This window comes from Chroicocephalus ridibundus, chromosome 1 (assembly GCF_963924245.1).
Source record: "Chroicocephalus ridibundus chromosome 1, bChrRid1.1, whole genome shotgun sequence".
NCBI classification, from domain to species: domain Eukaryota; kingdom Metazoa; phylum Chordata; class Aves; order Charadriiformes; family Laridae; genus Chroicocephalus; species Chroicocephalus ridibundus.
Window position 1 is genome coordinate 81625750 of NC_086284.1, and position 15340 is coordinate 81641089.

The following is a 15340-nucleotide window of genomic DNA, read 5'->3' on the forward strand; positions in this document are numbered from 1 at the left end:
CAAATGTCATTTACAGCAAGCTGTTGGCCACGTAATAAAGGCTCCAGTTCTTCCTCCTTAATCCTTACATTATCTAATACTTTTGGTGGACCAACCCACCATTCTTGTTTCTGTCTCTCCTCTGACCTTGTGGTAAATGCTTCTTTTCTTGCCAATTTTTAGACTTCTGTTAAGGGCGAAATAGTTCATTGTGATCTGTTGGGTTTTGTGAACCTGTCTCAATAAATCAGTATATTGGTGTGAGAGAGGTGCAGTTCTTCCTTGTGCCATAGGGTTTATGGAACATTATTCCATGGTCAAGGCAGCTGACATTCTGCTGGGAGTGCCATCTGCTCACTCACATATTTATCTCCATGTCACATCTGTCCCTAAGCCTTGACCTCTGATCAGCAGAATTGACACAAAAGCCACCTGAGCTCCTGACCCCTTCACCTCCCCGTTCCCAGAGCCTTACAGTAGCTTTTAATCTGTGTAAACTCATTCCCAGTAGTGTTATTAACATCCGCATGGAACATAAGCATGGGGTGGTGTTCAGAGGGTTGGAGGACCCTCGGCAACATTTCAGTAACACCAAGGATTTGGGCTGCTCAGAGGCAGTATGCCTCCCAGAATGTCAAGTCTTGTCAACAGATGGGTCCCACTGTCACTCTCATCACCACTGTCATTGACAAATCTTATGATCTTGTCACAAAAGAGGTGTTACTTGGTGTTTTTCATGTAACCTAATCCTTTAAATTCTTAACTTCATGAGAATTTCACATTCTTTTCTTCCAACCTCTCCCCCTCCATTACTGTCGCTCTTGTAAAATTATAACTTTTTTATTTACAGAGAAAAACTCAAAACCAGAAGTCCCGACTGGCAAGAAACCAGAATGTAAATTAAAATGAAAACAAAACAAAACCACATATTTTTTGTCTTTAGAGAAGCCTACGATTTTTCAAGCATATACAAGTTTGGTAATTCCAGGGATTATTTTGCCAACCACAGTTAAAAGTACAGTAGAATAAAAGAATACACACTCATCCATCCTTAGGGGTAAGCAGTTGAAGAGAAGATAAATGTCTTTAGTAATAATCTTTTGCCTTAGCTAAACCTCTGGCTGCATTCTTGAAATACTTCCTGAAATACACTTTTGTAAACAGTGCGAGTTCATAGTGGAATGAATCTATACGAGTGCACTGCAACAGACAAAGTCATACTTCTGAAGCATTTTAAGGGACACATAATATTATATCAAATCAATCTTTTTGTGACATAATGATTAGCTGCTGTGAGAATGCATCCTTCCCTTTCTTTAAATTTATAACAAGGAAGCAGGTTGGGATAAGAAAATTTTAGGGAAAATCTCTGAAACGAAGCCAAAAGTATAAACATTCTATAGTGCAAATAGCAACCCACTATGGAAAAAAAAACATTGCTCATCTTCGTAAACATTTACTTTTTTTTGGTCATTTTTAGATCCTTTATGGGAGAAATAGACTCATTTTGAAGAAGACTAAATCAGAAAGACAATCAGCTGCAATCTAGCCTTTGAAAAGATTTCTCATAGCTTACTTATTGAATCACCTGGGAGGAAAGAACAAGACATTATATATTGGAAAAAGGAAACTTCACACAAATCTGTGAAGCACTAAAACATCTCATAATGTATGCAACAAGGAATGCAATAATATTGCTACATTACCTCTATAAAAAGTAATGGTGATATTATTCAGAAAATTAAGCAACCTAAAATCTATATTAGGCCCAAACAGGCAAGTCTTTTGCCACAAAATAGTCAGTGATCAGAAGATAAAAACTTTGTAAAGCTGACATATAAACAAGACATGCAATTTTGAGACTGAAGAACACAGTGTTTAGTAATTGGAATTTTAAAAAACATCTTGAATTGAACTGAATAATTGAATTTCCTCTTAAATGAGTGGTGAAGAAGCATTGCTATCCAACTCAGGCAAAATTCAAGATACCCAATGAAAAAGTAGGGGGACAGTGGTCAAGAACGAGCAAAGGCAAAATTGCAGAGAAACAAGGAAGCCTGTAAAAATGCTTTTTAGAAGAGTGGATTTCCCATGGCAGAATTCTGCCTGTTAGGGACAAGGCAGAACACAGCAGAGAGGAGAGAGGCTCAGCCAACAGAAGAATATCCAGGATGTGTAAAGGAAAAGTCAGAAGGACTGTCTGTCAAAACGCAAGAATTAGAGAAAACACCTAACCAAGAGTAAGTGCTTCACGTAACCTAGGATCTGTTTTCAAAGTCAACAATGACGAGCTGGTTGCGTTTGTTAATCTCAAATCCGGCAGTACTACTATTAAATTTAAAATGGATTTAAGGGCAGAGGTGACTGTGATTTGTAAAGAGACTTTACAAGAGATGATCCCTGGAACCAGATGGAGCGGTTGCAGACAGCGCTCAATAGCCCTGGGGATATATAATTGCCTTGTTTAGTGCAAAGTCTACCTTAGCAACACAGGGAAGGCATGTGCTTTCGGAAAACTTACCATTAATGGGATTCCAAACACTAAAATGCCTAACTAAATCACAGTCACTGAGAAGGAGATTAAAGGCAATTGGAGGAAACTTGGCCTAAATTTTGCAATAATGGCAATCAGCGTAGAATTTAGTGAAACAAGAGATCTTGTTTCATGCCTTTGCTTACCTTTTTGCCATTCTTACTGTTTTTATGGCAGGAAGAATAAAGAATGTGGCAAGAAACAAAGTAGCAGTTATTATTAAACTGGCAGCGTGGTGTGTCCTTACAGTGCTGACGCTAGTCATCGCTTAGCTAAGCCATACATAGATTTTTTAATGCCATTAACATGTGTTAAGGGTAATATGACGTTGATAACTAAATGCAGTATTCCAAGATGTCCAGCTTCAAAGAAATGCTGCAACTAAAGACTTCCCAACGTTGCACATGATTTTTTCGGATCCCCATGACATATTAAAAACATATTTCATGGATTGATGCTATAGAATTTGCAGAAATTTTGTCTCCAAGTTTCTGACTGATTTAGTCACTTCATTTTTCTATCATTTTTCGGAATATCTAGGTGATATTTAAGATAAAAATAAGGATTTTTGAATCATATTTATTAATATTTTTTTCAATCTTCGCCTCATTAAAATCTTTCTTGTTCCCCTCTAAGTCCTTTTTTTTATGGCTTTCTTCCCACAGCAGCTTATCAAAATGTCTTTTTTCAAGCTATGAATATGTTCATTTAAGGGAAAAGCTAAGTATTCTCCTACCATGGGAAAGTTTACTAGGATAATGGTAGCAGCCTGCCAGAGACCAGAAGAAGCTTTCTTTGTTGTTCTTTACAGTGTGCTGGCTCCATGGCAGTGGCACAGCTATTGAATTTGCTGGCAGACTGACTATACCAGAAGCTGCTGAGCAGCAAGATGCACAGCAACGAGGTGCGCAGGGAGACCAGCGTTCACATCTGGCCTCCTTTTATTTCTGGCACCAAACCTCTGGTGGGCTATAGTTGCTGATCTTTATCCGCTTCTTCACAAGGCCTTTAAGAAATTCCATAAGTTTTATTTCTCTTATCTGTGGCTGTGTGTTCATTTAAAAAAGTGACCCTTTTTCTGGTTTCTGAGTCACGATGAACTGTCTAAGGAGGAAGAGAAACATTTACTTGATCTATAAGTATTTCAATATTTCCACATTAAAGATGACTGTAACGTATGCTTCACAATGCCTGGAAATGGCTTTCTTACAATTGTAGTGCAGGAAGTCATGCATTTAGACTTGTCTTTTGGATATAAAGGAAACCTATTGATTTTGTAAGTCTAAACTTCAGAATATTTCACAGTGACTGCTGCTGAAGCCTCACTGTAAGTTGCTAAAAAATGGAGCAGCACGCCTTTCTTTCCTCTGAAGGTAACTGATTCGTTAGGCAAAACTGGAAACTGATGACTGCAGAAATGCTTTGCTTGCGTCACAGTTTCCCCACAGTTAGGACAGTTGAGGGATTATATAAAGTCTCTAGGTCTCTTCATTGCCTGTCTTCTCTTGTATGCAAATTGCCTCTGATTTTTAATGTTTGACTCTCACTATTCTGCCTATAGCAGGACTTCTACGGAGAGAAAAACTTTTGCCGGAGACCTAATGCCTTGCCAGAAGGACTGAGCAGGTGCGGCTCCAGATTTCAACTGTGATGGGGGATGAACCTCCCAGTGGGCTCAAACCCTGCCTTTAGGAAGTACCACCTTTTCTTCTGACTGACACCCAGTGCAGCTCCTGCTTTTGGTAGCTCAGGACCTTGTTACTGTAGGTGCTCTCATGTTGCATAAAAGCAGAGCTCACTCATTTGTAGTCACTGCTGAAACAACACAAGGGTCTTCTGGTTTCCTCCTTGGAGGCTCCCTTCCTCTACCCAGCTCAAGACCTACAGCCTCTTTGCACGCAGTGTCAGGGTTTACCCTTTCCGCTTGTAGGGCCTTGATTTACTCGGCTTTTCTTAAGATCCAACACAGTCCCTCTCCTTTCAGCAACAGTGTTTGACAGTGATGAAACTGACACAGCTATTCCTCCAACACTAGGTGATATTTGTGTGACCACCTGAGATGGGGTAGACCACAAACCCATGAAAGTGAGGACCACGTCCAGGGGAAGAGTCGCTTAGGAAAGGTCAATGTGACTTTCCCTGAGCGCATGGCAACACAAGGGAAAAAAGGAAGAGCAGGGACAGCAATACATCACCACAGTGGCAAAACAGTGAAGGCTAGTGGAGACCAGAGGTGTGCTCCCACACAGGTCCAAACACGATGTCTCAATGTTTTGCTCAAATTCTCTCATTCTTGGAGGAGCTGAGCTCCCTGCACAGTGCCAGCAGGAGACACAAAACCCTGTCAGAGTAGCAAGTGGTGTCAGTCCCAGCTAGTACCCCAGCCATGGTGGTACTTCGCACTGTGATCACAAAGTTTCAGCTCTGCATCTGCAGATGTCTGGGCTAACAGCAAATCAAGGTATTTCTATGAGTCTTCTGCAAAGCACAGTTCAATGGAAGTAGGTCTGTGTGGGTTCCAGCACGACGGTTTTTGTGCCAGTCTTCTTTGCGTTTTGTCCACTCTGCCCACCCTCACCTAGTCCCCTCAGAAAGGCAGCGTCCTGAAGGTGTGAGGTGTTCCTCTCTCACCTTGCTGTGGACACGGGAGCTCAGGACCATTCTGCTTCAACAACAAGGGCATCTCCCCCTGACTGACATGGCTTTCTATGCCACGTTTGCTCCTTCTTTTGTCAAGGCTATGCTCATGCAACCAGTTACACCACTTCTCTCCCACCTCGCATCGGTGGGCATCTCTGGTGCTGAGTCTTTCTTCCCTGCTCACCCTACGGTTCTGCAGTGGGATGAGAGACCTTTCCGCAGCATTTTCACTGAAGGCGTTCCTTTCTCTCCACTCCCAGGCAGCTGTGCCCTCTCCCCCTGCCATCCCCAGGCACGGGGCTTTCAACATCTGCAGCACCAGCAGAGGCAGCTGGGTGCCAGGCACCTTCTGCCGCAGCCACAGCAGCCTGACCTGCTCAGCTCGGCTCGGCTCCCCAGAGCCCTCGGTGGTCTCCTCAGAAGCTCATACCCTGCTGAGAGTAATGTATTACTTGACCAAGGACCGATAATTGTGGTAGCTGCAGCTCCCCAAACCAACAAGCCATGGCATACAAAAGAGGCAACACAAATGGGCCGTTGCCATTGTCAATTTAATGTTTAATAATTTGTTGAATGTTAATATGTAAATATGGTAAACTATCCGGTGAGTCCTAATTCATTCCGTTCTGCAAGCTAAGCCACCAGTATGAATTCTCTAGAAACACATCTGATCAACTTCCCATTTCTCAAGGCTTGTGAGGTAACTAATGTCTGACAAAATAAAAATATATTGAGAAGCTGCAGGTTTCATTTTCTGCTGGCTTTGAATTCCCAGGGCCAGTGTAAGAAGGGTTTCAACACAAACCTACTGAGAATAAAAGAACTTACAAGCACGAGCTTCGAAAGAATATTTTTCGATTTCTTTGTAATTTGACAGGCCCATCATGCAACTGAAATTATTTATGCCATGTGTTCTTTCCCATACAATTTCCTTGATAGTTAAGATGTCACTATTTGCCTTACTGCTGTTTCACGAGTAGTTAGGAAGAGAGGATGTGGAATCCCCATCCTTGATTGTCTACAAAACATGAAAGGGCAAGGCCCTGAGCAACCTATCATCTATGAATGATAGCATGCAATAAACTATTCTAGAGACTTTGAGGTTAGCTGAGAGAAAAAAACAAGTTTCCTAGATAAAGTCCGAAAACAGCTACCGGAAACACTGGCTACATTATTTGATTCATAGTTTCCCAATAATTGCATATATAATTTTTAAAAATAGGAAGATTTTTTCAGTCAAAGGTTGAATTTCAGGGAGAGAATCCCAAAATGAACTGTGCACTCAACTGAATTACACTGCTCTGTGCAAGCTTTCTGCTGAGTGATTCTGAGAACGATGTTAGGTAAATATTAATTTTTTAAATCAAATTTAATGAAATAAAAACATTAATTTCTTGCTATTAGTTCCACATAGGTTATAAAGTTACTTACAAAAGTTACAAAATTGCCCACAAAACAAATGTGGGATCATTTTAGGATTTCATTAAAGCATTGAGCAATCTCTATTAGTGTCTGGGAAAAAAACTTAAGATAATTTAAGCTGCGTCAGCTTTGTCATTCTTGATATTGTTCAGGCACAGAAGTTTATATTGTTCCCGCTACATCTCTCTCCAGACTTCTGCTATTCACCCACCCTCCCCTGCTTTGCAGATGAATTGGGATCAGTTTTGCTCAGTATAAGTGATGTATTTAGCTAACCTGAACACAATTTATTGACTTAACAGCATTTATCAAGCTGCAAATATGAGTGATAACTATCAGTTTAATATCCTTCTGTGTGCTTGCTACAATTTCCTGTGGCAGGCATGGCTGCTGTTTAAAAAGACAGTAAGGTTTCCTATTCTCCAAAACTATATTATGTGCATAATAATTTAAATGAGATACAGCTGCAGATACACTTTATATCTAAAAACTAATATTATTTTGTTGACAAGGAGCCCTTTATTGAAATCAGGTCTAAATACATTAATGTATATATATTATCTTAATGGCTTTATTTTTTATTGGAAAGGTATCATAAACGTAAATCTTTATATCAATGAGCAGTGAAGAGAAACCTGCTTTGCGTGTGTCATGTATGACTGAGATTAATAAATGAGACAAGTTCTCACACTGAACATACAACAAAAGCAATGAACAGTGATCCATTATAAAACAAAGCCCAAAAAAAATGAAGTTCAGGCAAAAAGATGAGACACATTAATACAATCTTTAGAAAAATGGAAAAGTACAGAGTTCGTTCAGTTATGCATCATTACAGTGTTTACTGTATACCCCCGGTAACTCAGCCTTTCACGAAGCACCTTTAGCCAATTAAATGGGATCCTTTGCGATGAGACGTATTTCACTCAAAGCAAGAAAAATGCATATGGATCTTCTTTGTCTTCAGTATGATTCCATAAACACCAAGCAAAAAGAACAGGTGTCCCTAAGTGCTCTGAGAGAAGCATTAGCATCCACCAGCTTATTTTTTTCTTGTATATTCCTGTTTTATGAGTTACAGTCTGCTGATTTTGGCTTGCAGGTATGTTCACTGAAAGTCTGAAATACATTTCAAGCAAGTATTGCAGCACATCTCATAAAGGAAATTTAAAAGATTATTTTGAATGTTTGCAATACTGGAAATGGGATGTCTGCGGAGAAACAAATACACGAGATCACTGGCTTCTTTTTGTGCCACCTTCTCTTCTGTCCCCTATCTGCCTCCTCTACCTTTCATTTAGATAAAAATGACAGGGTGGAAATTACAGCTTATCACTCTGCATCTACTAATAACTATGCAGTCTGAACCATTTAAATCAGGCAACAGTTTCTAAATAAAATTATAAAAATATGACAAATATGTTGTCTAATCAGTACTAATCAGCAAACCCAGACTTACTTTTAAACATTGACAATTTTGAACTCATTGCACGTATTTATGACTGGACAGCTTGTGACAAAGGCAATCAAGCCCTATTCGGTGTACAAATACATTTGCACACGAATATAAAAGGATATTTGTGTGTGGCATATTTGCCTATCTCTCCTGAAAAGTGACAAACCACTATTTCCAGAGTTGATCTTCCTTTGAGGGGAAACAGACCTCCTGAATGTAGCTTATTGTTAAGTAACATGAATAAATCACCATCACAGGTGAGGAACCGGGTACAGCGAGCATTCATACATTCTTTAGTTTCTGTGCCACATGGCACTCTCCGTAAATGCTTATAGCAAGGCATGTATTAAACATTAATCTAGGCTCCTGACAGCACCTTGAGTCGAAGCAGGGAGGCCTATTAAGCACAATCCGGTTAAGGGGGGACAGAGCAATTCGCTTCTGCTCAACCGCGTCCCCTTCGGATCTGCAGGAGCCTCGCACATTGGCTCAATTTCAAAGGTGACGTTCTCAGTGTTCTCCCCCGTGATTTCTTTACCCTTACAGGTGCTGCGTTGACACCGGTGGGCTAACAGCCAGTGTTTTGGCTCAAGGTCTTCCTCAAGGAGGCTGGCGTATATCCAGGCGATGACAATGCAACACCTGGGATAAGAAAACAGAAGTATAGAGGGTTTGGGGGTTTTGTACTGTAAAGACCTTTCATTGTATTCATTTTTTTTAATGAAAAGGAATCTTTTGAGTGCATTCTAGTTCTAGATACACAGAAGCCAAGTGGCACAGAAGCACAAGCCACAAAACCCAAACCCCAAATGATCAATGCTGTTCAATACATAGCAAATTTTCTTTATTTCATATGATTCACATCATCCAGTCCTTGTTTCTTTTAACTCAACGTTGAAGAAAACATTTATTTATTATGGAAGGAAAAAATGAATGGCTATTTTAAATTGCAACACACCAACTATTTATTATGTCACCGTACCTATCCACAGTGATATACCATTCTTGTCTGGATTTACCGAACCATAATGGCAAATATAACTGAAATAGTCCAACTTGCAGAGAAATTTAACTATATGGGTTTTTCTAAACAGCATTCAGTTATGTAAAAGGACAACCGAACCCCAAAATTTAAGCAGTTATTCTAATGAGAAAGCAACACCAGGAAATTTTGGAGTTTATATTTGGGTTAACAAAATCTAAACGTTTATTAGGCAAGTCAAGAGTAAGTCAAAGCGCATCCCCAAACTATAGATATTGCATCTGAGAACAACAGAACATCTATGACAATTTGAAACAGTTTAATGTTTGTACTAAGACAGATATTTATATTTATTAAACGTAAAGAATTTAAATCATAGGTTATGGCACTATAAAATAGAAAATACTCCAAATCTGGTGTATACATAGATTTCACCATGATTTTCATTCATGAAAATCTTGACTTGCAGGATCAGGCCACTGACAGAGATCCAGCAACATTTAAATTATTTTAAGTTAGTATTACAAAGGGCGAACAAATCTTCACTGTGAACTATCCCATTAAAACAGAGAAAGGGATGGCAAGTTCTTGAGTCTAATTTTTTATTTCAAGGATTGCTTTGCGATGTAAAAGACTGAAATCATACCTAAATTTATTTTCAGATTATTTTGATCACTTTCTAAAGAAAACAAAATGCTGTAGTAAGCAGAGGACAAAGTGGTATGACTTTATACACAATGAAATGTAGACGTAGCAAAGGTACTTGGTGTGACACTGATTTTTCTTAGATGACTATGTCTTCAACTTAAGAAAAACAAAACTATAAATTCTGTATGGAGGAGATAATGTAGCAAGATTTTGATGTAGGATAGTTTATTACCTATGTACAAATTCTAAACATGAAAATAATGAGTAAAAGAAATCAGACTCTATTTACATTTACATTTTTTTACAAATTATTTTTTACAAGAAGTGTATTTTTTTTCTCTAAATAACAGGACAGACACATAAGACCAATCTTTTTGTATTACATACATAAATAAATATTGACTTTAAATGAGTGTTATAGGAACATAATTTCTACAGCCAATTTGGGTAACAGAGAAGCAGTTCTGTTACCTCTACTACAATATAATTAAGTAAAAAGGAAAAATTTTACATATAGAGCTCTGTTAATTACTTTGTAAATTGTACCTTACTAATATATTCAGTAGAGGTAATACAGTCATTACATTTCATGCCCACAACTGAACAATGAGTTTTGGCATGCAAAACCATATATAATCATCAACATCTGCAGGTATTCATTTACATTTTTTAAATAAAGGGTATTCTTAATTATTTAAAACTACATGCAACAGCTTATTAGCATCATATTCCTGGTTACAATGCACAAGTTTGCATAACATTATTTTTAGTAATTGATGTTCACAGGTACTGATCAAAAGGGTAGGAATATACTTGGCACATAGTATAAGAAAATCAATTAATAAATAAGTCAATATCACAACTACATTTACATATACACAAGACAAAAATAATTTTTTTATGGTGGTGTACACAGAACTTAGAACTGTCTGGGTCCCATACTTTGTTCTATAAGGCCCTGATTTAAGAAAGCGTTCAAGCGAATTTTGACATCCATGCTTTATTCGAGACATCACTAAAGCTCATTCTTAGCTGCAGAGGTTTCCTTCTATCCCACTGACTTCTTTTGTGCATATGGAAGTTTCCTCTGCCGCGTACCTTCCTGAATTAGGGCCTGCTTATATGAAACTCTCCCTGACCCCAGTTGGGAGCACGGAGATGAAAGTATTGTGGAACAAATTGACTCAGTATTTAGGCTTCTATACAGTTCTGCTACTGCCAACGGTAAAATTCCTGTTCATGTTAGCAATAAGTATTTCTTTGATTTTTTGTATGACCATGCCAAACGTTAATGTCAATGTTTGCATCGCCATACAATGTCCTCAGCTCTTTCTGAAGCCCCTAAGTTGAAGATGTTCAGCATTTCAGAAGTCAGACCTTCTATTTATTGTCTATGTGCTATACTCTCAATGAACGTTCAAGATGATACACATAGTAGTACATCACAAGCTCTGTCTTATTTGAACAAACAACTCAAAAATGGTCAAAACAGATATAACAAGAACAAACAATTTTCTTCTTAAACAAAAATCACCGATGAACACAAAAAAAAATCCACCTCACAAAACAGTTAGTGAAAATGGCATAATCTTACAATTCTCCTTTAAGAAACAAAGATAAACAAAATGCATCCTGAAGTCAACTGACAAATCCATCAGAATCGTACAAAGCAAATAATACATTAGTTTAAAGGTGCATAATATCTAAAAACATCCCAATACCTATATTAACTCTGTATTACACAACATCATTAGAGAAAATAAATCTTTAACTAGTGAAACAAGTAGTGAATTACAACTCTATTGCTGAATTAAATGCTTAATGTGACTTAGGCTAGTAAATTAGGACAATACCCTGTACAATTCAGCGAACAAGGCTTTATGAATTAGGCACTAACAACTTCAAATCCATACTGCTAAATTCAAAGAATAATCAGGAAATCACACATAGTTGGCAATCTAACTTCCATGCACGAGCTTTGTTGACCTTGTATTTTTCATTTTTGATTTGGAGGGTGACTTGAAAGATGAGCTGATAAATTGATTTGTAGAAGGAAAAAAATAATTTACATCTTAGTGGACTCTACATAATAGACTTGTTCAATACAATTCTACTTCATGAACTCTTTTTTTTTTTTTTTGATTTCCAGAATCTACTTTAAAAGTGAAAACCCCTCCATGTTTTTGAAAAGTACGTTGTTACTTTCAAAAGGGGCATGCTTCAAAGAGACTGGCATCAACAAACAGTAACCATTTTGATTCATTTCAGAAGAACGAGGTTTCCCCTCAGGAACCAAGACTAAGGTTATGATTACTCAGGGCTGCTAACTTCCAGTTTATCGCCAAGACAGATTTGGCATCATTGTAATAAAGACCGACATCCATGTTCTATGCCTTACCATGTCACTACGAATGAAATATAATTTCATTAACATTAATCAAGTCACTACAGATTTGCTCCAGCATAACTAGGACAGACTGTGATTGAAGGGTTTGGACAGAAGTTTTCAGAGAAGCCTGAGGTTAATTACTTTCCCAGCTCCCACTGACTCCTGCTCTCAGCAAACACCACAGAGATCACTTCTAGACTTATCGACGCCCTGCGCAATCCAAGTGTCGAAGCAGTGCTGCACACTGTTCTGGTTCAAATTGTGTTTTCTCTGTAAAAACTTGTACGCACAGAACATTTCCATGCTGACAAGTGTCTCTGAAACTTTGGCCTTCTACCAAAATTGAAAATAAAACCTTTATACTAGAGATTTTTATGAAGAAGAGTTCATCTGTTAATTTGCTAATGTATTTTGGAAAAGAGGAGATGACAGAACGACAGAGGAAGGAATTAAAAGCACCATAGCCTTTAAGATTTGTAAAACTACTGTTAAAGGCCCAAACTATGTAGCAATAGAAATTTTCTGGGAAAGTTCTTGGTCACTGAGTGCATATCAAAAAAGACAACAAGCAAAGTAGAAAGAGAATGGCAAAAAAGAGCCCTTTAAAACTGAAGGTAGAAACGTATGAAAACTGGAGTGAGTGAGTGATCAGAAATTGTTTCCTTCACCCCCTGTGGTATCAATCCACAGGAAACACAAAGCTATAAACTTCAGTACAGACAAACTGTATTTGAATATTTTGTGAATTCTCTACTATGATAAACGTAACTCTGATCCTGAGTTTCAGGTATGTACTTATTTTCTCTGTATTTACTTTCCAGTTTGTCATCAAGAGAAGGAAAATATATTTACCACTAACGTCTGAGCTCCTCACACTGAATACCTCAGGCACATATGAAGTACAGGTGAGTCTGTAGCATCTGCTGGGAGAAAAAGTGGCCACCTAGTCAAGTTTGACTACTAAGCGTTTGCGTTCCATTAGCCTCATCATACAATGGTTCAGGGAGCAACGGAAACTGTGCCAAAGAATGCAGGAGCACTTTGAACATCTTGAACATGAGAAGCTGATTATGAGTATTTGTATGGACGTTTATTGGCAGATACTTTCCACCCTCTCGGTAATAAATCCAAGCAGTTTCTGTTTACTATCGAAGGATGTCTCTCTGTGTGGCAAATTATTCTAGACAGTTTATATTGCACAATAAGGCAATATGAATTCCCTTATGGTTAAAAAGGGCACCCGTCTGTCTAAATTTGAAAAATGCATTCAAATAAACTATAAGCCAATGTTTTCCAGATGCCAGAATATTGTCACATAATTCTTTCTGTAAGCAGAATAGCATGGAGCCAATACATCCATCCTTCTGTTCAAAAGATCCATGGGGAAAAGAGATACATGCATCAAAAGCCAAAGCCAAAAAGTAGCTCTACGGCTACTTGAATAATAAATGTGCCTCAGAATTTCAAATTCTAAAATGTTCATGTTAACTATTCCGATTTTTCACTAGAAAATCAGTTTTTCTTTTCAAGATATTACTGTATCTTGAAATATTATGTATCAAAAAAATGGTAAGTGGCAGTTTAAATTTCATTCTGCCAGGTTCTATCAATTAATTGTATTAATTGCCATAGATTTTCAACAATTCTATTAATTTCCATTTATTTCTTTACAATGCTACATCTATCCTGGATATTTTTTAGCTATTAACTATGTTAATAAAAGATCTACATGCTAAAACATTACCATTTCAGAACAGATGGTTGATAAGAATGTATCATCATTTTCCTCTGTGGTGATACTGCAATTATCAAATACCGACTATTATTTTGGGGTTTCCGCTACTGGTATTTATTTTACTTATGTCCTCAGACATATGGAGATCTTCTTCAACAGCAGAATACACTAGGGTTTAAACTGGTGACAGGCAGAGCTGTAAGTAAAATAGATCATTTAAACACGCTGATGAGAACATGGCCTCCAGTGTTCAAAAGTATGTATACATCACAGGACAACCTTGCAAATATTAACATTGAAGCCACTAAGAGAAAAAGCTGTATACACTGCACTGTTTCAATCTACAAATACAAAAACATTACAATGAACACACTTTTGATTTTCTCACAGGTGTTGCGCTGGATACGATCTTCATTTCGTTGAACAGTGGTGGCACTGAAATGATTCTTGCTGTGTGTTTCATCCTGGCCTTGGTGCAAATACAAGCTGTCATGGCTGAACTACAGAGAAGTAGATACTGATCGTACAGGATGGTAACTTCCACTGGAAAACTGGGTTCATTGCTCCTACAGATGTGCCTTTTCCTAGCCTCCATTTGGTAGCTCAGTTTTTCTCTCAGTTATTTGTATAATCATCTGAAACAGTCTAATATTTCTCTGGGGGTGGCTTGTAGTGATGTGGATGATGTTGCTTCAGATGAGGTCCTAAACAAAAGAGCAGGAAAATATGCACACATCAAACCCTGAATATGTAACACCATCATTTATCTGTACTAAAAAGTCTTCATGAGGCCTTCAGCTTGTAAGTGAACTGCCGGTGCCCACAACTATGTGCATATTCAGTCCAGACAACTTTAGTGACTGTGAAAGGATAAAAGGTTTCAAGCAGATGAATCTTGGACTAATTCATTATATTTCTTTGTTGAGCTTCGCAACATTGAGCTGTACTTGTCAGAAACTTATAAAATGCTGGAAATGGCCATTATGAGGCCTGCACTGCTTTAGAAATATCATCAGGCTCTATCCATGCTGGACTGAATGCACCCAGAAAAATCAAATCTTGAAAGCTAAGCAATCCCAGGCCTAGACAGCACTTGGAGGACAGACCATCTTTGAATCCCAAGCGCTATAGGCAGAAGCCCAAGAGCTGTGGTGGAATAAATGGCAAATGTCAGACCACAGAAACCGAGTGAGAGAAAGACTGCATTTGCTTCCATCATTGCTGATGCACAGTTATGGGGGAAAAAAACCAGTATTTTCACACATCTTAAATTCATGGAATGCTACTGGAACCAATAAAGACTCCAAGGCTCAAGCTAACTGTTTGCATGTGGAGGACTGAAGTTCTGTCACACGTAACCACATGTCACAATGGGGTACTACGTACTGTGGGGTGAAAATGGAGGCAGGTCAGGTGTTCGGAACGATTTTATCGTAGCTGGCCCTTCCCCACCAGTCGTCAGCACTTGAACTTCCAAGCGGTATAGCATCGATGGCCTCAGATTGGGCACGGTAAGTATATAATGATCCTAAAAATAAATAAATCGCATTAATTCT

The 15340-nt window shown here is 38.3% G+C and overlaps 1 protein-coding gene across 1 annotated transcript in view; it reads right to left on the minus strand.

The window, feature by feature from the left end:
• Positions 1–7097: 7097 nt before the first annotated feature.
• ANOS1 (anosmin 1) overlaps positions 7098–15340 on the minus strand; it is a 152125-nt gene continuing 143882 nt past the window's right edge. The window contains exons 13-14 of the mRNA XM_063341293.1: positions 15171–15312; positions 7098–14488 (exon numbers count right to left, since the gene is read on the minus strand). Of these exons, the coding sequence (XP_063197363.1) occupies positions 14430–14488; positions 15171–15312 (201 nt within the window). The 3' untranslated portion in view covers positions 7098–14429. The remainder of the gene's footprint in view (positions 14489–15170; positions 15313–15340) is intronic.